The following is a 27,700-nucleotide window of genomic DNA, read 5'->3' on the forward strand; positions in this document are numbered from 1 at the left end:
TAAGGCTCCCAGTTTCTACGCACAGGCTCTGCCATGAACCACCCGTGGAACCTGGAGCGAGACACGCCTCCTCTCCGGGCTCACTTTTTTTACCTATAAAATGGGAAGGCTAGACTGAATAATCCACAAGGTCGGTCCAGCTCCTACATTTGAGCCATCCCATAGTGGTGCGTGGTCAGGACTGGCCTTCTCCTTTAGGAGCTTCCCTGGCCCCCAGGTTCCCCTCTCACCCCTGATTTGGATCCCACCCCTCATATCCCGGGCTCTCAGACCCATCTGGGAGGGGCTGCTGAGGCTCTCACATCCTCACCCTGTCTGCGTAGCCACCAACCAATCGGTGGAGATGTCCCCTTTCTGAATTTTAAGGTTCCCATGTGTCCAAGCTCATGGAAAAGAGATTCATTGTCTGTTTACACTATTTCTAATATTTCTCCCTTTAAGTGGGGCTCATCTCACCCTGCCTAGGATAGTATTTTATTACTATAATAATAGTTGCAATTACCATTTATTGAGTATTGCTCAATATTGCCATGCGCCTGGCCCAGAGAGGATATTTTTTAATTTTCTTCACACCTTATCTCATACAATTCATTCTCACAACAACCCTAGGAAGTAGGTACTGTAAACAGCTCTATTCTACAGATGAGGAAACTGAGGCGAAAGAGGTTTAACAGCATATGTCTGAGGTCTCCCACTGGAAAGGCCCGGACTCAAAGTTAGGGAGTCGGACTTGCTTTGAGCCACCAGGTTTTACTGCCCACAGTATACTTGGAAACCCAGATGCACCTGGCCCTGTGAAGGAAATCTTCTTGCGTTCAGGCTACAGATCTATGTGCACATCTGTGCATTTCCACAGAACAATAGCTGGGTGTTCAGAGAAGCCCCCCGTGTATGTGCTGAGCGTCCCCTCACCCCCATTTTCCTGATAGAGCATGGTGCTGAGGACCCGAAATGCAGGAAGTCAGCGTTCTTTTCTCTCCAATAGCTCGTCCCTTCTAAGTGTATGAATGGCTCTTTGCCAGGCCTGCTAAAAACCTTTCCTAAGTTATGCAGAAATTAAATGGGTTTTCACTGCAGGGCATGAAACATAATCCAAGAAGGTCAGACACAGGGACTATCACTTCTTTTCCCACTTTTCTACCGTTTCCTGGATTGTGCTCTTCAAGCCTCTGATCAGAAGCATGGAAAACCTTTGCCCTGGACCACGTGGTATGGATGCGTAAAATGTCCTTGCCTCCCTGAGGCCAGGAGCTGGAGAGCTGACATCTCGTGGGAGCCATCGCTCTCCCCTGGGCACTGGCTTCATATGGAGGGTGTTGGTTGATTGGCTGAGTGCTCTGATATGCTGTGTAGCTACTGTTTTCTAATACTGAATTCACAACGTGGCCATCCCTTCTTGCGGCAGGAACGGTGGGCCCCCACAGAGAGTTTTGTTTGTGGATTTGTGGGGCTAGCTCTTGCTCGTATGTGTGAGCTAGAGGTGGGGGGAGAGGGAGCAGGAGAGAGAATCTGAGAAAGATCTCCTTAAGTCTGGCACCACCCTGGTGAGCATGTCATGACAGGGCTGGCTGTACTGAGCTCAGTGCCAGGGGACTTCAGTCCCTAGGGCTGTGCAGGTGGTGAATCAGGGTATGTGCTTGCAGGATGCCTGTATCCGTCAGGGTCCTGGCAGGAAAAAGCTCATCGCAGGTAGTTCCAGTAGAGGCATTTCCACGAGGAGACTACTCACAGAGGGGTGGGCGGGGCTGGGGAACATAAGGGAGGTTGAGGCACCCAGGGATTAGCAACAGTGGGGAGCTCTTACACCCATAGGGCTAAAGAGAGAAAGGGAGGAAAATAGTGTTACTAGAGCCCACTGACAGCTGGAGCTGGGGAGGAGAAGGTGCTGGGCTGGAGCTGGAAGGAGTGGGGAAGTAAGACCCCAAACCTTTTCTCCTCCTGCTTTCTGAGCTCCTTCCAGAACCTTCCATTGGCAGAACCCAACTGGAAGCCAGCCAGCAAGGGAGCCTGGAGGTGCCATGCATTGAGGACCTGGGGATAGGGGGAGGCAGAACAGGGTACCCAGCAGGTCGTGACAGGGGGAGGGGGGCAGGCAGGGAATGCCCAGGATGGTCCTGTTGCTATGGGGGCTTCTTGACACCTCCTTGCCCTACCCTTGAAGGGAACCCTTGTTGGCACCCTCTAGAAGCCATTCAGACTTTAAAATCACAACTGCAATCTTCTTAGCACTTACGTGCTGGGATGTTTACACCCATGAACGTATGTAGTATTCACATGAACTCTGTGAGATAGTATTAACCTCAGTGTACAGAGAGGGGATTAAGGATCGAAAAGATTAAATAATTAACCCAAAGATACGCAGTGAGGTTAGGATTCCAACAAGTGGTCGGTCCATCCCTGAAACCCTAGCACTTGTCTGCCCCAACCCCTTGTAGACCTGATTCTCTCTTGGAAGGAATAAGCCCCTTCCAAGCAGCCGAGTCGGGGAGGGCAGACCTGGCAGAGGAGAAGCATGTTCAGAGGCCCAGAGGCCTGAGGGAGCCCGCTGGGGTCGAGAGACACAAATCGCTCTACTTTTATCTACACCAGGAGATAGAATGTGAAGGGGAGGCAGGGCCGACCACAAAGGCCTGCGTTCTGTGCAGAGAGCACTGGGGAGTCACGGCTGGTGGGGAAGAGGGGGCCTCTCGCTGCCTGCGTCCTGTCCCCAGAGGACAGAGGGGTTGGAATGGGCAGTTATGAGCCTGTCCGTTCAGCCCCACACGTGCCTGCTGATGGGGGCCAATTAGGAAGAAGTCATGGCCCCTCCGTGGCATTGCTCTCTGGAGGCCCCTTCCAGCCTGGTGGGACCCTACAGAGAACACTCCTGCTTCTGGCATGTGGTTTGTCGTCCCCTGTGTGAAGGACTGCCAGGAGGTCCCCGAAAAAGAAGCCTGTGGCTTGGACAGCCAAGGGGCATTGGACAGAGGAAATGAAGCCGCCGAGAAATGTGTTTGGGGACCGAAAGGGCCCTCATCCAGAACTCCAGGATGAGCAGATCATCTTTGGAGCTGGTGCTCTTATAGCCACTAGGAGGCCATTAAAAAAAAAAATGGATACTGCATTTTGAATTCCTCTGAACCCTCCTAGAATGAAAATGACAAAGCCTGGGTCTGGTTGGCTGGAGGGCTGTGGTTCATGGGCTCCGGGGGACTGGTCCCTGATGAAGGCAGCTGCTCCAAGCCGTGGCTCACCCTTGCATTTGCTTTGCTGTCACCCCCAGAACACTCCGGTGGGGACGCCCATCTTCATCGTGAATGCCACGGACCCTGACTTGGGTGCGGGCGGCAGCGTCCTCTACTCCTTCCAGCCCCCCTCCCAGTTCTTCGCCATCGACAGTGCCCGGGGCATCGTCACGGTGATCCGGGAGCTGGACTATGAGACCACGCAGGCCTACCAGCTCACAGTCAACGCCACGGTGAGTCGCCACCCTGGGGCCCCGGCAGCCAGGCGCCTGCCTCTTCCCACCCTCAGAGAGAGCAACGGGGTATCCAATGGGACTGAAGGTTCGTTGCTGAAGGTTCGTGCTGCGTCTCTGGCACTGTGCTGAGCGCTTAAACGGACCCTCTCCAGTAAACCTCAAGCAGTCCCACGTCATAAGTGTCATTAAGATGCCCATTTTATAGATAAGAAAACTGAGGCACAATAGCAATTCACTGACTTGCCCATAGTCACCCAGGAGCCCAACGTCAAGGTCTGCTCTGGTAACCTCCTTGGGACATTCACAGTGCAGGGCACCTCTTGCTCTCTGGGACACAGGATGGAGGTGTCCACCCAGCTGTGTCCTGACACCACCCAACTTGCAGGAGCCAAGGGCCTCTTCTCCCCAGAGTGGTGACACTCACGCAGTAGGGAGCATCCATCTGTGCCAGGAACACTACTGGCCCCTGGGAATCCCAGGCTGTGTTGGTCTAGGATGGCAGGCAGGAGAGAAGTGCTTATGCCATGTTATGGCTGACTCTGTTGAGACTCACACAGCCGATGAACAGTGTGGAGGGCGAGAACCCAAACCCGGGTTTTCTAACTCCCAGTGCAGTGCTCTGACCACCATGTCCCATGGCCAGGTGTCTCTGGATCTGTAGGACATCACAGCTTGGCCTTTGTTGCCAGCTGTTTGTGGGGCCTAGAGGACAGGCAAGCCACAACCTAAATAAGATCCTAACCTGCAGTACCCTCTTCCCTGCTCCTGGATGCTGCCTTAGGGCACAGCTGGGGCCATCAGCTGGCAGCAGAGCCAGAAGTTGACCTGTTGTCCCTTAGATTTTTATTTCCAAAGCTTGGTCCTAGCAGCCAGCCTGGGCATAATAGCAAGACCGCATCTCCACAAAAAAAATTTTTTTTTTTTAATTAGCCAGCCATGGTGGTACATGCTTATAGTCTTAGCTACTCAGGAGGTTGAGGCAGGTGGACCACTTGAGCACAGGAATTTGAGGCTGCAGTGAGCTATGATCATGCCATTGCACTCCAGCCTGGGCAACAGAGCAAAACCCTGTCTCAACAAACAAACACTGGGAGGCCTAGGTAGTCAGATCGCTCAAGGTCAGGAGTTCGAAACCAGCCTGAGCAAGAGAGAGACCCCCGTCTCTACTATAAATAGAAATAAATTAATTGGTCAACTAAAAATATATAGAAAAAATTAACCGGGCATGGTGGTGCATGTCTGTAGTCCCAGCTACTTGGGAGGCTGAGGCAGGAGGATTCCTTGAGCCCAGGAGTTTGAGGTTGCTGTTAGTGAGGCTGATGCCACAAATGACAGATGACACTCACATTCTTTCCTTCTCTGCTAGTTAAGTATTGGTATCCTGGGAGGGTGGGTGTGTGTACTGCTGTTTATAAAACTGACTCCTCGGGTCAAGGGGACTTGCAAGCCCAGAATTTGCTTTTTGCGCCCGCTTGCCTGCACTTTCCGCATGCCCTTGCACCCACACGCTGCTCTCCCCCACCCTTCATTTGCACACGCCCGGCCCAGGAACAGGCAGATGCTCAACTTCTTTCACTGCGAACCCTTTCGCTGTGGGATGATTTTCTTCTACCATAACAATGGCTTTGGGCCCTGGGGACTAGACCAGAGCTGGGCACAGGTAAGAATCCAGGTGGCTGGGCCTGCCAAGAGGCCTGGGCTCAAGCGGAGATGATGAATGCAGTTAAATTGCTGTTAATCTCCCAGCAGTCAGGAGTAGAGGACAGGAGAGGCACTGGAAGTCCCTCAGCGCACGGCTTCCCACTCACTCCTGGATGAGCTGACACCACAAGTCCCTCTTGGGGCTGGCACTGTGCCCCTGGCTGCTGGGCATTTCCACAAGGAGATTCTTCTGCACAGCGTCCCAGGGAGCAGTGTAGGTTCCCAGCCACCAGTGTGTGGGTACCAGGGTGAGAACAAGCTGCTGAGAGTCACAGGCCCCAGAGTCACAGCTGTAGCCTGGCAGAATGCCTGCCCCTCCCCCCCCAGGATGTACCCATTACTGTCCCCTTTCCCCACCACAGAGTCCAGGGTGGGCTAGACAGGGGTGTCTGTGGCATGAACAGGATGCAGCCACAGGTGTGGGATGGGGGGCTGTGCCAGGATGGACAAAAGCCAGCTGCCCACAAAAGCCTGGTGATGGCAAATCAGAACCACTGGCATCTACTGGGGGACTTGTTCTGAGCCTCGTCACTCTGGGCCCATGTGCCTGGAGGCCGTCCCTGGCTGGGAGCTCTCCTGTGGGCAGTGCCCAAGCCTGGGCTGTGGGCTCCCTGGCCTTGAGCCTGATAGGCTGTCTCCCCACAGCCCTCTGCTCAGCTCCTGTTTCCAGAATCTCCTCTCCCTGCTGTACCCACTGCCTACCCCTGAAGCCCCTCCCACCATCTCCTGGGCTGCCCCGAGGACCCCTAAGGACAGCCAGCCCTCCCACCTCCTAGGCACTGCAGCTCTCTCTCTGGTGGGCGGGAGCAGGTGCCAGGCTTGTAACATCAGTCCCTTGCATGGTTCAAGACAGACCAAGGGAGAGAATCTACAAGCCCAGGGTCATTCAGTTGAGCCCTTCATCTCACAGAGAAGGACACTGAGATTCCAGGAGGGAAGATAATGCATTTGAGGTCACTCAGCAGGATAAAGACTGAGCTGTTGTTAGAGCTCAAGTCCAGACTGTTAAGGGCAAATTTTTATGCAAAAGGACCTGAGTTTGTGTCCTGGCTACACACGTACCAGTTGTGTGTCTCTGGGCAAATTACTTAGCCTCTCTTAGTCTCTGTTAACTGATTTGAATAATATTAATTTTAGGAGACGAGAGTCACAGTGTTGCCCAGGTTGGAGTCAGTGGCTGTCCATAGGTGCGATCACAGCTCACGGCAGCCTTGAACTCCTGGGCTCAAGCAATCTTCCTGCCTCATCCTCCCGAGTAGCTGGGACTACAGGCTCATTAGTGAACTTTTATAGGATGAAATTCCAGCTAACTTTGCCTGCCTAGCCACAGGGGCATGGGCTGCACAAGCTCTAGGGACTCCTTCCTAGAGCCCCCCAGATGTCGCAGGCAATGGAGCGCCCCCTGCTGGTTTGACTGAGAAAATCACCTGACTGGTAAATTCGTAGCCCAGAGCAGGGACGTGGGTCCCAGAGTAACCCTCTCTGTGGCCAAAGGGTCTTTCTTGTGAGGAGTCTCCATCCTACTCAGTCCCCTGCTGCCCTGGGATGAGGAGGGCAGGAAGTGGGCACAGAGAGGGGCAGTGGCCCCTAGTGGAACACAGCAAAGTGGCTGAGGACGGCACCATCTCTTTACCCCAAGCCAGTCACCCACCAACAGACGTCCGGGTGGCCAGGCTGGCCCAGTGGCGCAGGACATCTGGCTCTCACCCAGCCCTGCTTTGTGACACTGGGCAGGCCACATTCCTCTGGGCCTTGGAGGCCCGGTTTGTGTTTTCCTATACAGCTCAGGAACCCTTATAGGTTCTTAGAGTTCTTAAGCTTCCTCTTACTGAGCCCTTCCCTACAGAAGTGCAAGAGCACATGTGTGTGTGTGTGTGTGTGTGTGTACACATTTGTGCATACGTGTGTCACACATTGCAGGTCTCTGTGTGTGCCTGTGTGTACATATGTGTTTGTGTGTCCACAATATCACTCAACCTAAGGCTGTGTACTTTCTCTGTTCCCGAAGGATCAAGACAAGACCAGGCCTCTGTCCACCCTGGCCAACTTGGCCATCATCATCACAGACGTCCAGGACATGGACCCCATCTTCATCAACCTGCCTTATAGCACCAACATCTACGAGCATTCTCCTCCGGTAAGACCCCCGGCCCTGGTGGGGGTATGGGCTCCCCCTTGGCTTGCCTCCCCCGCAGCCCCCAGGCACGGTGGTGATGGGTGCTCTAGCACAGTGAAACCCCAACCCCTCCTCACCCCACACCCCACCTCACCCTCTTGTCACCCCAGAGGGCTCCCTGGGGCAAACAACAAGGCTTGCTAGGGAAGGTGTGCATGGAGAGGGGTGGAAATGCCCGTGGAAAATCCAGCCAGGGCCAGAGGGTGGATCTGGACTCAGTCAGGCTCCACAGAACATCAGTGTGGCTCAGCCATGTCCCCTGCAGGTCAGTCTGTGTCTCTCGGCCCATCAGCACCACCCAGGATGGCAACAGCTCGCCCTCCCCGAGGGCACTGGCTCTAGCTGCTGTCCCTAACTGCTCAGTCTCAGGATTTCTCAAGTCCAGGTTTCCAAGAGAGGCTCCTGATTTTGTGCCATGTCACAAAGTCATAGGTCGCTAGCCAGTCTGTAGATCGGCTGCCATTGGGCCACGTGTCCACCCTGGCCCAGCCAGCTGGGACTGTGCGTCTTAGAGAACAAAGCACATGGCTGCCCACTCCCAGGGGTGTGGGTAGGGCAGCTTTTCTCAGCTGTGGCCAGGCAGACAATGACAGGCATCCCGAGTCTGGTGGCCATCCGTGCTTCTGTGCAAACTAGAACGGAACACCTGCCTGGGCTGATAATTTAGAAAAGGCACTTCCTCTGGGCAGACATGACTCCTGACATCAGCTTGGGGAACAGAATTCGTGGGAACAAAAATGTGCCCCTTCTTTTGAGGGAACTTCAGGGAAGCTTGCGCATGCTCAGGGCCCGCCTACATTCCTGCTCTGCTCACAGAAGTGAGCTTAAGTGGCAGGCAGGCAGGCATGCAGGCTTCCTTTTTTTTTTTTTTTTATTTTCTGAAAATCTTAGAGGATGCAAGTGTTGTTTGTTACGTGGAAGTCAGGGTTTTCAGTGTGCCTGTCACCAGAAGAGTGTGCATGGCACTTGACAGGTAGATTTTTATCCCTCACCCCTCCTACCCTCTCCCCCTGTCAGTTTCCAGTGTCCATTGCAGCTCTTTATGACCACATATACCCTTCATTTAGCTCCCACTTGTAAGTGAGAACATGTGGTATCTGTTTGTCCATTCCTAAGATGCTTCGCTTAGGATAATGGTCTCCAGTTCCAGCTAAGTTGCTGCAAAGGACATTATTTCGTTCCATTTTGTGGCTGAGTAGTACTCCGTGGTGTGTGTGGTATGTATGTGCATCGCAGGCAGGCTTCCTGTCACCGGGTGCACACTGTGCCCCGGGGCCTGACCCCCAGCTTGGAGATCGTGGCTATCCCCACCCCTGGCATCCTTGACTTGGCTGCTTCAAAGTGCTAAGCTCAGTCTCCTGGTGTGTGGGACTAGCATTTGGCCACTCCCTTCTTGGGGCTGGCCAGCTGTGGATGGAGGATCTTAACAAGCAAATTTGCTAATGCAGATGTTTGACGCTGCTTTGAGAGCAGAGGGAGATGTCTCCCACCACCAGCCTTCTATTTCTTGTCATCCTATGGACAAGAAAGCCCCAGCTTTTGAGACTGAAGACTGTCCCTGCTCAGCCTGGCCCAGCTCGCCTCCCATGACTTCCCCAGACCCCTCTCTCTCTGCCCCCACCCCACGTTTCCCAGGCTGACATCCCCGTGTCGGGTTAGACCTGACATGCTGTTTTCAGACAAAAACGATCTACACCTGCCCATGAATGTCCCCAGGGTGCTCAGGGTCCTTGCACAGCTTGCCTGCTGCACTGAAGTCTGCTGGGGTGTAGCACACAGTGGGTGCTCAGGAGGTGTTTATGGGATGGGTGAGTGAGCAAGTGAGCCACTGCCCTGGCAGGCCAGCGCTGTCCCCATCCTGCACCCTCCCCACCCTTCACGCCTACTCTCATTGCCGATCCAAAGTCCACCCATCCAATTCACTCTTCCCCTTTCTTAGAATTTTTTCTTGACTCCTTCCCTGCCGGTCCAAGAGGTGGTGATCCTGCTCCCTCAGCTCTGGTAGAATCGACTCTCTCCGTGCCGCGTAATTTTCCACGTAATTATAGTCTCACCTGTAATGTTCTCCTGTGTATGTGAGTGTCCTGACTCTGGGAGTTGCACAGTGCCCTGGGAGCTCAGAAGTAACCCGTGTTGTTTGGGTCTCCCAGGGTGTCATGCCCAGGACCGAGTGCAGAGAAGGTGCCCAAAGCCAATTCGATTGAAGTGGGTGGCCGGGCAGCCAAAGATGATAAGATGTGCGTGCTGGCAATTATAGGACATTAAACCACGGTGGGTGGTGACCTGGTCAGTCAGTAGTTATCGTGGTCAGATGGGGTTGGGGCTCCCAGCCTCAGCTTCCTTTCAGAGGTGCAGTAGTTGGCAAGAAGGGTGTTCTTGGTGTGTGTTTGTCTAGCATCCCTGTCTCTTAGCAGAGCAATCCTGAATTAAACTAGTACGCGTTTTTGTTCCAGGTCTGCAGATTTGAGTGTGTCCATCCATTCACTCTGGGCTTCATTCTTTTATTCATCCGTCAGCATGTATTAGACCCCGCCTGTGTGCAGGCCCTGTGCTAAACCACACCCTCTGTTCTCCAGATGATTCCACGGCTACTGCTAGCTGACCCTCAGTCTGGGCAGACCAGACGCTGGCCTGCCTTAGCGCCTAGTCTCCTCACACTTGTCCTTAGCGCCTCATAGGATCCTCCTCTCTCGGGCTCAGGGATCTTGATGTCTCTTTGCCTTGCCAGAGTTGTCCTTTGTCCCCCTCAAGAACACTAAGGCCAGTGCCTGGGCAGCTGCCGGATGCCCAGTCTGGGAGGGCAGGTCTGAGCCCCACCGGGAGGCTTGTGACTGGGCTGGGGAAGCCAGAGAGGAAGTCATTCTGGGCTTTCAGCCTGCCCCGGGCCTGGTCTGGCCCTCCTGGCGCCCACAGAAGCATCCTCTGTGTCCAGGCACCTGCCTTCCCTGCCTTCTCCATACCTTTTCCCGGCTTCTAATTGGTTTCTGCGCCTGGATCTGGGCCCTCCCTGTCCCTTTACGGTGGGTGCGGAGCCCCGATTTAGCGCAGCAATCCACAGGCCAGGCCAGGCTGCAGCCCACGTGGCCTCTCAGCCTCCCCTCAGGGGGACCCCGGCGCCCACACGCCCAGCCTCTGCTGCCGGGGCCATTCGGACCTTCCCCACGCTCCCCGCCCCCTTTATCTGCAGCTCCCAGCATGTGCCTCCCCGTATCAGCGCATCGGGTGAGCGTGCCTCATCGAAAGTGTATATATTACCTAATAAAATCCTTCTTATTTGGGATTATTGCATCAGATTTTAATTTTCTCACTCGAGCAGCAGCATGTCGGCCTGCCCGTCAGTGAAGGACCGATAGAAGGTGAAAAGAGCGGATAAACTGCACAAATTACTGCCAGCCGATGCCTATCAGCCCTTTGACTGGAATTGACTGGAATTAAGGACTGAGAAATAGGATTTTCTACCTCAGAATGTGCTGTGGCAGCTCTCGTCGGAAGTCCCCTTCCACCCCCGAGGCCTCCCCACCACCGGGGGCGCCTCCCACTCCCGAAGCTAACTGCGCGTCCACCTTTCAAGTCCTTAATCCTGTCATGGAAGCGGGCTGGGGCGGCTCAGCCGGGCTGGCAGGGAAGGAAGAGGATGTGGACCCCTGAGGCCGGGCGCGGCCCACCCGGGCCCCTGTGTCACGGCTCTCCTGGCCAGGGCTCCTGGGAAGGGGACAATCGAAAAAAGGGAGAGGACACGGTCCCTTCTGGAGGACACGGTCCCTTCTGGAGAAGTCCAGCTTCTCTCGACAGTGGCCTCTTTCCCTGCCGGTGCCCAGGCCTCCTAGGCTGGGGCTGCATCCAGCCCTCTCGGCATGCTCACGGCGTGCAGGACCCTGCGCCTTCTCACTTCTGCCAGGAAGCGATGGGCTCCCCAGGTGACCCCCGTGGGGAGGGGCTCCCATTCCCCAGTCACCCTCACCCCACCCACTCACCATACCTCGTGACCTTCAGCAAACCCCTGAACCCTCCGGGCCTCCGTTTCCTCGCATGTACCTCTACTGTGCGGGTCGTGAGAGAACCTACCCGCCCCCCCACAGTGAGGGGAGAGAGGGAGGGAATGGCACATAGCAGGTGCTCAGCTAGTGCTAGCTCACCGTGGAGGCTGTTAGCTGTTCTTTTTTTTTTTTTTGAGATACAGTCTCACCCACTCTGTCACCCAGGCTGGAGTGTCATGGCCTCAGCCTAGCTCACTGCAGCCTCAAACTCCTGGGTTCAAGTGTGATACTCCCACCTCAGCCTCCCAAGTAGCTGGGACTACAGGCACTCACCACCATGCCTGGCTAATTATTAATATCTGATTTTTTTTGTAGACCTGGGGTCTCCCTATGTTCTCAGGCTGGTCCTGAACTCCTGGGATCAAGTGATCCTTCTGCCTCGGGCTCCCAAAGTGCTAGGATTACAGGTGTGAGCCACCACTCCCAGACCAGATGTTCTTATAATGCACAGAAAACTCCCTATCTCTAGGGTGGAGAGGATTAACCTGGGGTGTTAGGGAGTTTGAATTTGCTGAAATTGTTTGGAAACGTCACATGTCTGTGCATTATCTGGGAAGAGGCACCTGAGTTTTCCTCAGATGCACCCAGCACTTCCAGGCCCCAATTAATAGTAACAGTTGCATTTATCGCATTTGGTGTGCGTCAGTGCTGTTCTGGGCGCTTTACATATATCAGCTGCTGAGGAGTGGGGACTGTGATTATACCCATTTTATAGATGGGGGAAACAAGGCAGTGAAAGGTTAAAAGTGACTTACTCAATGGAGTCAAATGCAGGCAGTCTCGTAACAGAGTCAGGCCCTTGGCCATCTTGCTCTACTCCTCCTTCCCTCCCATCACAGGAGGCAGGACGCCCAGGCCTACAAATCGTTAGCCTCTTTGGAGAGATCCTCATTTCCCAGGAGGCCTCTTACTCCCTGAAACATGGGTTCCCCTGGAGAGAAGAAGCCGTGGCAGATTGGACCCCATCTTGAGCCCTTCAGCTGGCCCTGAGCCTGCCCGTCTGCCTTCCTGGCTGTGCCCTGGTGTGCTCCCCAGCCAGGGAGGATCCCTGGAGGACCACTGTGGGCAGAGCAGGGCCAGCTCTGGGCCGGGCGAGGCCGCACTTCTCTATCCCCTCGTCTTTAGAAAGAAGTTTCAGTATATTGAAAATATAATCACTGAGACTGGAACAAGAGCCGTGGGTTCCCAGGAGCCCCCGTTCCTCCCTGTTAATTCCTTCTCATAACATTTCCAGTCTTTCTGGCTGCTCTTGTATTAAAAGCTCAGGGTTTTATTAAAAGTGGATTTATTTACCCAAAAAGAGATGAAACCCCAAAGTTTTCCAGGAGCCTGTCAGACCTTGCTTCGTGGAAGCTCGGGTGTGACCCTTCCGGGCAGAGGCCTCCTTGTCCCCCTGTCCTGGAGAGCCAGCTGGCCCCTCTGAGCCCGCCCACCTACAGGACTCTGGGCAGCCCAGCACCGGAATGCCCACGGGGAGATGCTCACAGGGGTCTAAGAGTTCTTTAGCCACCAAGTCCCTCCCTTCTTTTTTTTTTTTTTTTTTAAGACAGAGTCCCGCTTTGTTGCCCAGGCTAGAGTGAGTGCCATGGCGTCAGCCTAGCTCACAGCAACCTCAACCTCCTGGGCTCAAGCCATCCTACTGCCTCAGCCTCCCGAGTAGCTGGGACTACAGACATGTACCACCATGCCTGGCTAATTTTTTCAATATATATTAGTTGGCCAATTAATTTCTTTCTATTTATAGTAGAGACGGGGTCTCACTCTTGCTCAGGCTGGTTTCGAACTCCTGACCTTGAGCAATCTGCCCGCCTCGGCCTCCCAGAGTGCTAGGATTACAGGCGTGAGCCACCGCCCGGCCCAGGTCCCTTCTTTGCATAGGTCCACACTGGCCACCTTGTCTTGGCCTGCTAAGGCTCCCTGTCCCCCTAAGGCTCCCTGTCCCAGGCACTGGGCCTGGTTACCCTGGTAGGCCTGGAGCCAGTGGAGACCACTGGGAAGGGCAGCAGTGCCTGGGGAGGAGAGGTGGTGCCTTCCCCTGCTGTGTCCTGGCAGTGAGACTGGGAGGAATTGGGGAGGGGCACTCCCCCCGGGTAGAGGGCCTGTGGTTGGGGAACAAGCCTCTCAGCACAGGAGATGGGGGTGGGGGTGCAGCACAGGCTCCAGCCTCCTGCTGCTACATGGTGAGTGGACCAGAGGTAGCCAAGGCCACAAGAGCCCTTCATTACACAAGCAGATGCCAGGGTTGGTATTTCTCTAGAGGCTGGGGACAGGGCCTGTTCTGCTGTCCATCACCAGGGAAAGCTGCAGGCCAGGGCCAGAACCTCAGGCCAGCAGGGTGGGCAGGCACGCTGGCACGGGCAATGGTATGGTAGGGCCCGGGAAAGCAAGGTTAAGGCTGCCCTGGGCAAGGGGCAGCTCGGCAGGTGGTAGCAGTGATCTTAGGGTCCTCTCATTTGTCTGTTTATTCAGTCAATCAACCAGCCAGCCAACTGATGTTTGAATGTGCCCATTATATGCGAGGATCTCTTCCTAAGATAGTCTCATGCCTCCATGCCCTTGCCTGTACTGTATCTCCTACCTGGAAGACCTTCCTTTTCATTTTCTCTCCCTGGAAAACTCCTACTCATCCTTCATGACCCATCCTAAATGTCACCATCTGTGCAACCCTTTCCCAATTCCTCCAGGTGGACTTCTCCCCTGTTTCGTACATTTCTCCATCTGAGCCATATGTGTCTACCTGCTCCCCGTATGTGTGCACAGGTCCTGGACTCCTCACCAGACTGCACCCCCATCCTGGTAGTCCCAGCTGCTGGCCCTGCCCCCACCAGTGGGGGGTGAGGCAGAGCCACTGAGGCAGGAACCACCAGGAGCAGTGCTGTATGGGGTGTGGTTCCTAGGGCCATGGTGGCCTCCAGGGCTGCTGTGGTCATCCCTGGAGATACTTGCTCTCAGGACTTACGATGCTTTCATCCATAGAGTAATTGATCCATGATGTTCTCTTTTATTCAGACCACAGTGCCAACAAGGTCCCAGAGTGTGTGTTGTTAACCATACTAAGGTGGGGCAGACTGAGGCTGGAGGTCACACAGCAGCATGATGGGTGGTTGAGGTAGACACCAGATCTCTTGTCGCTTTGCCAGGTGCCCCTTCTCTGTTCTTCTCCCATAGGTGGTTCATATGGAATGAGGGATGCAGGGAGGGGAAGGGGCAGTGAGAGCATCAGTGAGGCTGGGCCTCCCCATGGGATTGGGGGCGCTTGCCTGGGGGCTTCAGTGTGTGTCCCAGAGACAGTGGGGGCAGCTGAGGCCTGAGCACCTGGCACCTCCTTCCCAGGCTGGTCTTGCTGCCGGGAGTCAGCCTGGGGAGGGAAGCTGCAGTGCCACAAGGGCTACAGAGAAAGCGGCATAGGGGACCAAACTCAAGTCCCGCCTCTCTCCTACCCAGGGCACCACGGTGCGCATTATCACTGCCATCGACCAGGATAAAGGACGTCCCCGAGGGATTGGCTACACCATCGTTTCAGGTAAGGCAAAGACCGCCCCTGTGTCCTCCACCCAAGGAGCACCTCTGTAGGGGTCTCGGGCTCTGAGGGCCCAAGGAGGAGTCTGTGGGCATATGGGACAGTGTGTGAGACTGTCTCTAGGGCCAGTCCTCACCAAAGGACCCAGGAAGGGGACCAGCTGCATGAAGGTAGGAGGCCAAGGTGTCTGGGGGCTGCCCAGGTGGCACCGGAGGGTGGGAGTGTGTGCCATGGTCTAAGGTCTGAGGCTTCTGGGCACTTTGGGGCTCTAAGCCTGGGGCATTGGTGACTCCCATCTAACCTCCTTCTGTGCTCTGGGTTTTCCTTTTCTTTTGCTATTTGATGAAAATGTAGCAGTTCTGACATCCTTTTAGAACAAATGGAGCAGCAGCTTCGGCTGATTTCATACTCTTTTCACATTTCCAACCACTGGGAATTCATGTCTTGTCTGGAAAGTTGCAGGGGGAGGCACATTAGTCTTCTCCTTCCCTACCCACATCCTGTGGCTGATGGGCAAGTGGCTGACTGCAGGGATGGTTCCCTGAGCCACGGTCCCACCAAAGTAGACAAAATGGCAGCTCCGTTTGGCTATCCAGGGCCAGGTGGTCTTGGGCAAAGTTGCTGGTGAGAGGTCCAGTAAGAGGCTGCCCCTCACCCGCACAGGCTCTGCTCTGCCCCCTGCTCAGCCCACGTGCTGGTGAAGGGTCAGCCTGGAGCATCTGGGCAGTCCAGACCAATGGCCAAGAGGATGTCAGGCCAACAGGCCAGTTTCTGCTCATTGCCCCTCTCTACCACACCCCCACACCTGCAAGAACAGGGAGTGGCGTTGTTGCAGCTTGTTCTCCCTAATGCTCAAAAGATAGCAAGGCATAGTGGTCAGGAATCTAGAGGATGGAGTCTCCTGAGACAGATTGGTTTTGGGTGGGTTCCTATACCTCAGTTTGTCTTCCATAAAATGGGTACAATAAGAGTACCTACCTCGAGGTGGTTTAAGTGTCAGATGAGGCTGGGTGTTGTGGCTCACACCTATAATCCCAGCACTTTGGGAGGCCGAGGTGGGAGAATTACTTGAGGCTAGGAGTTCAAGACAAGCCTGGGCAACACAGCAAGACCCCATATCTACATAAAATAAGATAATTACTGGGCACAGTGATGCACCTATAGGCCCAGCTACTGGAGAGGCTGAGGCAGGAGGATCGCTTGAGCCCAGGAGTTTGAGGTCGCAGTGAGCTATGATCCCACCATGTACTCCAGCCTGAGTGACAGAGTAAGACCCTGTCTCAAAGAAAAAGGGGAAGGGTGTCAGATTATTAAATATAGGTAAACAGCTTAATTAATATATGCAAAGTACTTGGTAAGTGTTAGCTAATATTATTATTACTGCTAGCAGCTAATGCTACTTTGGGAAGCTAGGGGTTAGCTGGTGGGAGGGAGACACCTCACATCCTTGGGAATGCAGGAAATCAGGGGTATTGTGGGCTTCTGTGACCCACAGCTGTTGGCATGACTATTATTGTGCCCCTAAACCAGGGGCACCCCAGGACCCAGAGCAAATGCCAGCCCAGCCCCGGTGGTGAGTGTCAGCAGGAGCACGGGTTTGGGCCTCCTTCCACCCCTCCCCACAATTTACCATTCTGGTGCCCAGTGTGGGACTCGGCATAGAGTAAACGTCAAATATGTACTTGTGGAATGAATGAATACACTCTACGGTGGTAATTTCTCAAACTCCAGCATGCCCAAGAATCACCTGGGGCTCCTACCACAAATGCAGAGTCCTTGGCCCCCACAGAGATTCTCGTTCTGCAGGTCTGGGATGGGGCCCAGGAATGGTCCCTTCTCTCAATGCCCTGTGCAGGTGGTCCTAGGGCAGGATTTGGGAAAGCCAGTCCTCAGAAGGAGACTGTCCTGCAGGAGGGCAGGATGCCCCGGGAATGGGGGGCCCTTTCCAGGTGGTGCGGCAAGGAGGGGAGGCCCATCCTGGTGCTGATTGTCTTCAGGAATTTTGCAAGTTGGGACACAAAGCAGGTGCCTCCCAAGACCAGGGACTTTTGCTGGGGAACTGAGGAAACACCAGGGAGTCCCCAGGGCGATGGAGTTAAGGCACCGGGATAAAGTGGCAGTGGGAAGGGGACTCGGGGCTGGGTGGGGAAGTGTCTCCTCATGTCCCCACTGTCTCTGGGCTGGTTCCAGATATACCCCAGTCTGGAAGGGGCCGGCAGCTAGGACCTGACCCGAGGGCATGCCAGACAGGAACTCGTGCAGTGCCAGGGCATCTGGGGACAGCTGCCTGCAGCACTACGGAGGGCATAGTCCCCTGGGCCAGGTTCCCAAGTGCAGACAACAGAATGAGGAGACCTAGGATGTGAAACCACAGGGCAGGGATGTGTGTGGAGGTGGGGACAGGAGGCACAAACTTCTGGAAGGCCTGGGACACTTAGCATAGCTTTATAATATTCCCACGGCCAGCACAGATGTGCCTTGGGGGCTTTTAGAAAGGATGACAAATGGGTTTTCTCTCACATGCCAACTTTGATTGATTGGTAATGGCTGCCTGAAGAGGATCCTAGAGCCAAACAGGCTCAGAGCAGTATTCAACTGGTCGAGTCTGCTGTGGGTATAGCAAGGGATAGGGCGGCACCTGCACCAAGTGTTTGGTGTCCTTGCTAAGTTAGCACTGGGACCACACCTACAGGGTGGCCCTTGATCATCCTCTGTTTACTGGGTGTTTGTCACCACCCCAGCCCGCCCAAACCCCTGTCGGATGAGGAGCAGCTGGAGGGAAGGGCCATCCTTCCTTTCCTTCCCTACCCACCCTGACTGGCTCCACTGGGCGCCCGGCCCCATTCCTGCCCCCCTTTGTCCTGGCCCTGGGCTGGCATAGTCTCCCTGAGAGCCAGACTCATTGGGAACCTAAAGCAGGCTGATGGGCAAGGAGGGTACAGTCCCAGGGGAGCAGGTGGACAGTGGGCCAGGATTTGGCCTCATCTCTACTTCCCTTGGCCAGTGTAGATGCTGCTGAAAAGAACACTGTCTGCCAAGGGCCTGCCTCACACACCTGCCCCTCAGCTGACGTTTGGTTGCAGCTCTTTCCTGGGTGGCTCGGCCAGTGCCCATTTAGCATGAAGCAGGCAGGAGCGATGGCTCATGTTCCCTGTCACTCCGAGGGCATCTTCACGGCACAGGAGGGATGAGGCCAGAGGGAGTGTCTGCTGAGACCACAGGCTGGGCTGGACGTCAGGGAGGAGAGTGCCTGACAGCACTCGAGCTGGCCCTGAGGGCCGCTGGGAGCCTGCCCCAGCCCTAGGTGCTCAGGAACCATCCTCCTTTGAAAGCAAGAACCGAGGTCCTCGAGGGGACCCAGAGCCAGGTGAGGAGTCCTGAGGGCCACTAGTGTGGGTGACTCGAGTCTCCGACCACCTCAGGAGCCGGGGCTGTTGGTGGCTCTGTCTGCGTGTAGGTGAGGCCTGCCTGCCCCATGCAGGTGGACAGAGGCCTGAGCCCGCAGGGGTCCGTGGCACAGGTTAACCCACTCTGCTCCCCCAGGCCCGGGCCCCTCTGGGCTGTTTATCAGCCCCACAGCTGCGGATTTATGTCTGCACACCAGTGCCTTCCCTATTACTAATGACCCCTCTGTTTTGCCAAGAACAAAGAGGCCTTCAGCCGTAAGTTATGGCTCCATTGCCATCAATTTGTTCTCAGCCCTTTGTGGCCAAACAGAGACTGGGGAATGACAAGTTCTTTCCCACAGAGGACCTGGCATGGGCCCCATCTGCTCCCTCAGCCTGTACCTGCCCTGCCACCCACCAGGGGCATCATTTCCTTGGGGCCTGGCCAAAACAAAACGCCAGCCCAGCCTGTGGTCTCAGCACACAGCCCCTCTGGCCTCATCCCTCCTCTGCCAGACAGAGGCGGTCCTGCTTCAAGGGGCAGCTGCACCCATCCCACCCCAGAGCACTGGACTTGGAGCCTGAAATTACGGGTTTGAGGCCCAGCTCTGCCAGCAGTGTTCCAAGTGGCATGTTTGACCTCTCAGCCCCATGGTAGTCACCCATGGAACAGGGTTAATAATCCCCACGGTGGATAAGATGGTGCTGGAGAGACTCTAAAGGGCCATAAAATGTTAAGGATTATTAATTACCAAGGAGTGAGCAGGACCCAGGGGTCCGTGGGAATTGTTTGTTCATTTCCTCCTTTGTTCATTTGCGTACAGAGTGTAGGCTGAGGCTCTGGGGCGCTGTCCATGGTAGTGACCGCCCGCTGGGCTGGTCAATATGGTTCGCCCACGTGGCTACTGAGATGTGGCTGCTCTGAATTGAGATGTGCTGTAAATGTGACACACAGGATCTTGAAAACTTAGTATGCAAAAAAAGATGATAAAATATCTCATTAAATAGTGCTTTACATTGATGATGTGTTGAAATGATAGTATTTTGCATATACTGGTTTAAATACAACATGTTATTTAAATTAACATCACCTTTTTCTTTTTTCTGTAGCTACTAGAGAATTTTAAATTACACATGTGCTCACGTTCTGTTTCCGTGGGCAGCTGTGTTCTAGAGGTAGACTGCCTCGGCTTAGCTTCTACCACCAACCGCCTATGGTAACCTTCTAGGCATCCATTTCCCGTCTGTGAAATGGTGATAGTGGTGGCCCACGCCACACAGGATGCCGTGGGGAGTGAGCAAGCTAAAACAAGCAGGCACTGGAAGAGCACCTGATTTTGTAGAAGTGCTCAACAGACATGGGCTCTTACCGCCCACCCACAGTTGACTGGGCCAGGAGCTGTTCTGATGACCTGAGAGCTGGTGGGGACGGAGGCGCCACCTGGCCTCAGGAACCTGCAGTTAGGTTGGAGATACTCGCTCCTGTAAAGAGGCAGCTCCAATGCACTGGTGGGACTCTGTGCCCAGGCATCTCGGGACACGTTGGGGTTGACATGGAGTGATGGCTCCCCTGGTTGGCGGGTGGAGAGGGGCATTAGGCTGTTCTCTCTACTTTTGTGTATGTTGAAAAATATGCATAATACACCGTGAGAAAGAATCACATCACAGGGTGGGGACACTCACTAAGGAGAGGTCACGGAAGCCAGGCAGTGCCTGAGAGTGGGAACTAGCGGGAAGAGAGGAGGGCAGGCGGGAGGAACAGCGTGTGCAGAGACCCGAGAGCGGGAGAGCGCAGCCCCTTCCTGCCACTGCAGCAGTTCAGTGCAGCAGAGCACAGAGCACAAGGGAGGTCGTGGGGACAGGAGGCCACAGGAGGCAGGGCCATGCCGGCAGCATGTGGGAGGCCCAGCTCAGGGCCATGTTGGGCCTTGGTCCTGAGAGCAGCGGGGAGAGTGTCGTGTCCAGCCGAGAGGGAGTGGCAGCCCCCACCAGCCAGCCACGATGGGGGAACAGAGCCAGACAGAGCACAAGGCGCGCAGGAGCAGGCTGAGTTGGCGGGAGGTGCCGATGGGATGGTGCTGTAGGCCGGGGGGAGCTCTGTCCTCTCTCCACGCTGGAGAGGCCTCATCCCTTCTTGTGGCCCACACCCCTTTCCCATCCGAGCTTCCGAAGCTCGGGAACATCCCCAGAGCGAGGAGAGGGGAGCCCCGTTTATCGGGTGTCTGCCGTGTGCCAGGCACAGGCTGGACACAAGTCATTTCTTGAAACAGTCTGCGAGGGAGATAACGTTGCTCCACTTGTAGACGGGAAAGCAAGGCTCAGAGAGTTGACAGAGACTGGCAAATGGTCACAGCTGCCAAGTGGCAGAGCAGGGATTTGAACCCAAGTCTCTCGGGCCCCAGAACCACCCAGTTTCCACACCAGCATAGTTCTCAAAGTGCGGTCGCCAGACCAGCAGCATCAGTACCAGCTGAAAATTACTAGAAATGCAAAGTTTTGCACCTGGTCCTAAAGCTACTGAGTCAGAACCTTTGGGGGTGGCCCAGGGGGTGCTCCTGTTGCTGGGCTGGGACCACACTTTGAGAAGCTCTGGTCTAAAAGGGCATATGCTCTTAACAATGGTGATATCACCCCCAAGGGGGTGAAACTTTGTACTTGATGGGAACAAAAAATATTTTAGTCATTTTATGTACAAAGCAGATACATGTTTTATCTGTTGTCTTGAAATTTCATGTGGGGGGAGTTGAGCATTTAGGAAAAATGTCTCAAGTGGCTCCTGGGGCCGGGGTTGGGGGCGACGTGGGCCAGAATGAAAAGAAGGTTGAAAAACACTGGTCTAGAATAGAGGACAGGTGAGAGGCAACAAGGCTGGAACCCTCACTCCAGCTTGAAAGGCAGTGGTCTTGTGACTGGGTCACATTGGAGGACCTGCCCAGGTATGTTAGCAAAAGACAAAACCTCCCTTGCTTGTCTCCGGCTTTTGTTTTAATGCTACCAAGTGAGGAGCTTCCTTGGAAATACATTGAGGGCTGTGAGGGGAAGGCTGCGTGTGTGTGTGTGTGCGTGTGTGTGTGTGTGTGTGCGTGTGTGTGTGTGTGTGTGTTGACAGAATAATCAGATACAGTCAGGCTTGCACAACCCCTCCCCTCATATGCCAATAACTGAATCAGGCCCCTGGCCATGGCCTGGTGGGGGACAGCTATCATAGAGACTATCGTGCGAAACACATCAAAGCCCTTGTGATTAAGCCGCTTGGCATTTTTCTCCCCCTGAGAAGTGAAAACTCAGGAGAAGCAGAATTGCTTTGGAATCTGAATCACACACCGCAGCCCCTAGCCTGGGGTGGCCTGGAAGCCCCAGACACTTCTGGGCATCAGAGGGAATGGCCCGCCTGGCTGGAGCCAAGAGGTGGCCAGGGAAGAGTGGAGGGCAGATCGGAGGGGTGGGGGGGACAGTTGCTAGAGGACATAGAAGGCAAAAGAAGTGGGTTCTTGAGCACGGCTGGGGTGGGGGAAATGAACGTGCGGTCCCTGGGAGAGTCAGCTCACAGGAGTTCTGGGTGGATTAGAGCCGGAAGCATTGGAATGAGGACACTGTGCTAACAGACTATTGCTGCAGTCTAGCCTTGCCCAGGGGAGGTCTAGGGAGCCATGGTGGAGATGTACGGGAGGAGGGACAGCAGGCTCTGGTGACGGACTGAAAGTAGATGATGCAGGAAAAGGAGGAGACAAACTACCAACCTCTGAGCCTAGGTTTCTGGGGTTGAAGTGGTGGCCTAGGCAAAAAGGTCATATTCATAAGGAAAGCCAACCTGTTTACACCCTAGACCTGTGAATGCCACCCTAGACCCACATCAGCACATGTACCAGAACACCCCATCCCTCACCCATGGCAGACACCACTAAATGATCCCAGCACACGGATGGGCCTCCACGCCTTTCTTACATGCCCTCTGGTAGCCATTAGCAGTTGATAAGCATTCTTTCTCAAGCTGGAATGAACATACCATCCAAGGTTTAGATTTGGCCCTTTTGTATCCTATAGCTCTCTCCTTTCAAGAAAATCTAGGGACAGAGCTTGTGGAGGGTTTTTTATTTAGTTATACAAATACACTGGCATATTATTATATATTGCAGTTCTCTCCCTCTACCATACCAAACGACAATATATCACACCAACACTCAAGTCCTCTTGCCGGACCAGAGGAGAGCCCACACTTCATTCTCCCCATCTTCCTCCCTCCTCTCTCCGGGGTGCGCTTCCCGCCAGCCAGCCTCTCCTGCTGCCTGGCCCACCTTCGTGATAAACCAGCCTTTACTGCCGTGCTCATGATTCCTTGTTCCTCCTTTCCCTTAATGAGGCCCGGTGTGCTCTTGGTCAGTAACAGCACTGGCCCCTTGCTTCCTTCCCATAAATAACATGCTCAGTGGACTTCTAAGAGGTTTCATGGGAGTACAATCTGAGACTCTGCCACTCTGTGTCTCGTCTTCCCCACACACTCCCCATGGGCAGGAGTCTCTGTCCCTTACCTGGGACATGTAGCCTCCTGGGCACCCACTGGACTCAGGACCTCCCCTTCTTTGCAAATGAATCCACTTCCCCAGCTGGGCAAGGAGTGAACTGCACGAGGCTCAGCTCAGAGAGCCGCTCCTATTCAGACTGCCTGGGCTCCGGCAGGCTGAGTCAACCCACCCTTTGGGGGTTTGGGAGGGTTCCAGTTTATGTCTGGAGATTGTTTGGTGGTGGGGAGGGGGTTCTAGCCTGCTTCCCCATGTTAGCAGGCGTTTGTCTTTTTTCTTCCTTGGCTCTTTTCTGCTTTTTTCTCATCTCTAAGATAACTGCTTTGTATTGACTTCTAAGGGCTTTGAGATCTTTGGAGGAATATGAAATTAGCCAACATTTAGTTTGCATTCTCTTTCTCTCTTCACTTGGTCCACCTCTGGTACACAGAATTGATTTAAACATAATTCTTGGCTCACGATCGACACTGAGCCATGGTAGCTCTCTTCTGTTTGATTCTTAACTTTTAATAATATTGTGGACACCCATGAACTGACCAGCCCACCAAAAGCTAAACAGACCGTCACTCACACCTTCAATCTGTTACTCTTCCATCCCATCCCGGCCTCCCATTCCCCAGAACCACATCTTTGAATCTTGCATTTTTTCATTCCTTTGCTTTTGGAAAGTATTTTGTCACATATATGTGGATTACATATTACTTGGATTTAGTTGTCTTTGAATTTTATTTAAAAAAAAAAAAGTATCATAATCCCTTAGGACTTGTGTTTTCTACTCACTATCATACATCCAAGATTCTTCCATGTTGTTTGGTGTAGGTATTGTTTGTTCATTTTTGCTGTTGTATGTTACTCCACCATGTGAAAACAGCACAAATTTAATCATACATCCAAGATTCTTCCATGTTGTTTGGTGTAGGTATTGTTTGTTCATTTTTGCTGTTGTATGTTACTCCACCATGTGAAAACAGCACAAATTTACTTGTGTCACTGTCGGTGAGTGTATGAGTTGATTTTTGTTATTACAAACTATGCTGCTGTGAACACTTTCCACATCTCTCTCTGAGTTTGCCTTAGGCTACATACATCATCTCTCACCCTCGCTGTACTCCCAGAATGTAGCTGGCTAGGGCCATTTTACAGATGAGGAAGCTAAGACAGAGTTCATGAAACGTGCTTAGGGTCACATGGCACATGCGTGGTGGGCCCAGGATTCAAACCCAGACCTTTCTAAAGGTCTAAAACCCACCTTCTTTCCTCCACCATTTACTATTCTGCCTGAGAAGCCAAGTAATTCATGTCAACCTACTGGTCTGTGCTCAGGACTGCAGTATTAGGATTCGTTCATTCAATCATTCATATGTTCACGCATTCATTCAGTTAACCAGTGGATGCAATGAAATGGCTACTGCATGCCTGGCTCCATACTAGACCCCTGGGACCAAAGGCCACCGTCACCACCCTCATGGAGTTCACGTTCTAGTGGAGAGGAGGGATCATCAATAAGTCGGCAAAGACAGTGTTTCCCAGCTGGGTTAAGCATCAGGAAGAAGATGCCGGGGTGAGGGGAAGGCGGCTGGGGCGAGGAGGCATTTAGGAAGGGGATTTGGGAAGGTGGGCTGGGGTGAGTTCAGCCACTTGCCGCAGTCTCCCAGGCTGTGGGCACGGGAGGAGACCCCTGTCTCTCCCGTCTCAGAAAAGGTCTCCAATATCTCTTGGAGGCTTTGAACCTGCGTCGAGCTCCACTAAGCAGCTCAGATCCCCAGCTCCCTTTTTCATCTGACTCACTGGATGACTGCTCGGCTTTCAAGGCAGCCCCCAGCCAGGGCTAATCTGAAATAAAAGTTTTTATTTATCTAGCTTGATACCTGGTACAAGGTTAAATCATACAAGAGAAAAAGCAATAAAAGAGAAAGATTAAGCATAAGGCACCGTCTTAGGCATGCCCTTTTGCAATATGGTTACAAAGATATTAAGCCTGAAGTCACCCGCAACCCCGCATTGCTGTTCCTTGTCCCTCAGAGCAGGAGGGAGGGGAGGGTGGGATGGGCGCCGCAGGAGGGAGACCCCCTGGGGTGCCCTGCAGAGAGGGTTAGCAGCCAGATGGAGCTCCAGCTACTCAGCCCATCAGCCCTCTCCCACCCCACGCAGCTCTGATTCATGACTTTCCGGGGGAACAAAAACATTGACATCTGCACCTACGTTCCTATCAGCGTATCCATAGCATCAGTATTTATTATGTGCACGGCACCCTGGGGACAGAGAGGGGGTGAGAAGCCTTAGTGACAGTCCCTCCCCATGGTCAGCCCTGGGCTCAAATCTCAGGTGACCTTGAGCGGGTTACTTCTATCTGGGCCTCAGTTTCCTCATCTGTAAAATGGAAAGGTTAATAGGGTCATTTTAAGGGTTACATGAGTTAATACAAGTAAAGCTCTCAAAACTGCCTCACATGGTACTCACTCAAGACATGTCATCTATTATTATCAGTAGCATCAAAAAATTATAGTCTGGTTGATGACAAACACAGGAAAAACGATACCCAGGTTCCTCAGCGTGTAGATATTAACGGGGTCTCTAAAAATCCAGATTTCACTGGCTCGTGCCCCTTCTCTATGCCTGCGTAACCCAAGACTTCAGCTCTCTGTGAAATCCCCACCGCATGTCACAGAGGCACCTGCAGGGTGGGGAAAGAAGCAGTTCCCATGTGCTTTTTAACTGCCAGGTGTTCTGCCCCTGACCCCTGTGGGCATCCCCTGCACAAAGCCACCCAGCAGGCCCCTACTGTTAGCACCTCCAGGGCTCCTGGAATGACCCAGCATCCTCTGGACGCTCCATGACCCTGCAGCCAGAATGTACTGTGGGCAGACATAGGGGGGCTCCTCGCCCTGCATGGGCTGCACTTGGGATCTGGGTCCCACAGCGCCGCTGCCTGGGCCCCTGCACACTGCGGGCCACCTCTCCCCCTCCAACTCAAACAGCCCTTCCCTCTGTAGGACCAGACAAGGCCACAAGGACACCTTGCCACCCCCCCCCCCAATCTTTCCTAGGGAGCTGGTGCTTTAAAGCAATTTTTAGAAAAAGAAAGGAAGGGAGTGAGGGAGGAGAGAAAGAGAAAGAGAAGAAACCTTTCGTTTAGCCAAAATGTCAGCCTACTGAAAGCCCACCCACCCGTTAAGCCCATGTCCAGTGCAGACCCCAGAGAGAAACAACTGCACAAGTAATTCATCATAGAAGCCTGAAGCATGGCATATATAATAAATACTTCGGGAGGTCAGGAAAGGTAGTCCTTGAAGTATGATTCAGAGAGACCCCGAGGAAGGGGGATATTGCCAGCTGCAGGGTAGGGTGTGAGCACACATTTAGGGGACCTTCCTCCGCAGCCCCAACATGCCCTTGTGGGACAGGACTTCCATTAGTAGAGCTTTGAATGCCAGGCCAAGGAGTGATACTAACAGCAGTGATAGCTAACACTTCTTGGGTGCTTAGGAACAGATCTAAATGGTTTACCTGCATCCACTCTTTTAATCCTGCCAATAATCCCATAAGCTGGCACTATTATTGTTAGCCCCATTTTACAGATGAGCAAGCTGAGGCCCAGTTGCCCAAGGTGGTGGTGGGCAGTAGAGCTGGGAATTGAACCCAGCATGCTGGCTCCAGATCTGATCTTCTCTTCCACCCCTTGCCCCGAGCACCTGCCCAGGCTACCCCTGTTTGGGATCCCCAACTCTCCCTCTGGGCTTGGCCAGACTTCCTGTGCCCATCTGCAGCCTCTCTCTCTGCCTCTCTGTCAAGTGCTCTGAGTCAATTAACTCGCAGCTCCCATTCAAATATTTGACCAATATCCTGGAAACAGAGATTTCAGAGGAGATATTTTCAGACATTGATTGAACTGAACAAACATTCTGGCACAGAATGAATTTATTGCTCAACATCTCATTCTGCCAGGCTGTGCTCCATCCCAGCCCCCCAGACAGCATTTCTTTCTGGGAGAGAGGTGGGGTGGGACCAGGCTGCCTCTGTTTTCCAGCTCCCTGGCCCTCCCACCCCTTCCCGCCCCCTCCCGCCATGGGCGCATGAGGACTCCCCCACTCCGAAGGACCACATCAGCAAAGCACTTTTGAGTCCCTGAAGGCAGAGGCTGCAGGACACTTCACAGCAACATCCAGCAGACCAAGGGTTACTTCAAAGGGGCTGATGACTAGTTTTCTTCATAATGATGATGGGAGCCCAAAATGTCAGCAAGAGCATTTTAGTTGAGACTTAAAGGAGCACTTTGGAAATGAAAACCTGAGGCCCTGGGATGCTTTTGCCCCTTTCTAGAAGTCTGCAGGGACAGGAAAGTCGCCCAGTAATGACTCAGCAGGTGCTTAGTGAGGTCTCGCTGAGCTGGCTCCCACACTGGGTGGTCTTGGGGAGACAAGGCTATGTGGTGGACATTGGAAATGGGAGACCACGACATCGGGAAGCTTGCGGACCTGCTTGTCCATCCACGTGGCATTTGCTGGGTGGCTGGTGCTGTCTGTAAGTACTGGGTAGAGGATCAGAGGAGGCTGAGGGTGCCGAGGCTGGGGTGAGGGCAGTGGCTTCACCCCAAAGCTGGCTCCCCAGCTGTGAGATGATACTCCTGAGAGATGATTTTCAGTGAAACACAGGTGGGGCGTGAAATAACATGGAATCACACGATGAGACGGTGATTCCTTTCTTCATGCCGCTTCAGAATTTCTGTTTCTGCCAGTTCTGTCCAGGAGAAAGTCCAGCTGGTGCTCATGTCCTTGACACCTGTGGAGCCTTCAGTGGCAGAGCTGGCGCAGCTAACCACACAGGCAGACACATCCGCTCGTTTTCCCACGTGACAGTCACCCTCCGTGGATGGCCAATGAGCTGGCTCGCTATTTGGGAT

The 27,700-nt window shown here is 53.8% G+C and overlaps 1 protein-coding gene across 1 annotated transcript in view; it reads left to right on the forward strand.

The window, feature by feature from the left end:
• Positions 1 to 27,700, forward strand: part of LOC105870175 (cadherin-23) — a 298,328-nt gene that overhangs the window by 165,130 nt on the left and 105,498 nt on the right. Inside the window, exons 7-9 of the mRNA XM_012762567.2 lie at positions 3,263 to 3,457; positions 7,170 to 7,298; positions 14,819 to 14,897. Of these exons, the coding sequence (XP_012618021.2) occupies positions 3,263 to 3,457; positions 7,170 to 7,298; positions 14,819 to 14,897 (403 nt within the window). The remainder of the gene's footprint in view (positions 1 to 3,262; positions 3,458 to 7,169; positions 7,299 to 14,818; positions 14,898 to 27,700) is intronic.

This window comes from Microcebus murinus, chromosome 14 (genome assembly GCF_040939455.1).
Source record: "Microcebus murinus isolate Inina chromosome 14, M.murinus_Inina_mat1.0, whole genome shotgun sequence".
Taxonomy (NCBI): domain Eukaryota; kingdom Metazoa; phylum Chordata; class Mammalia; order Primates; family Cheirogaleidae; genus Microcebus; species Microcebus murinus.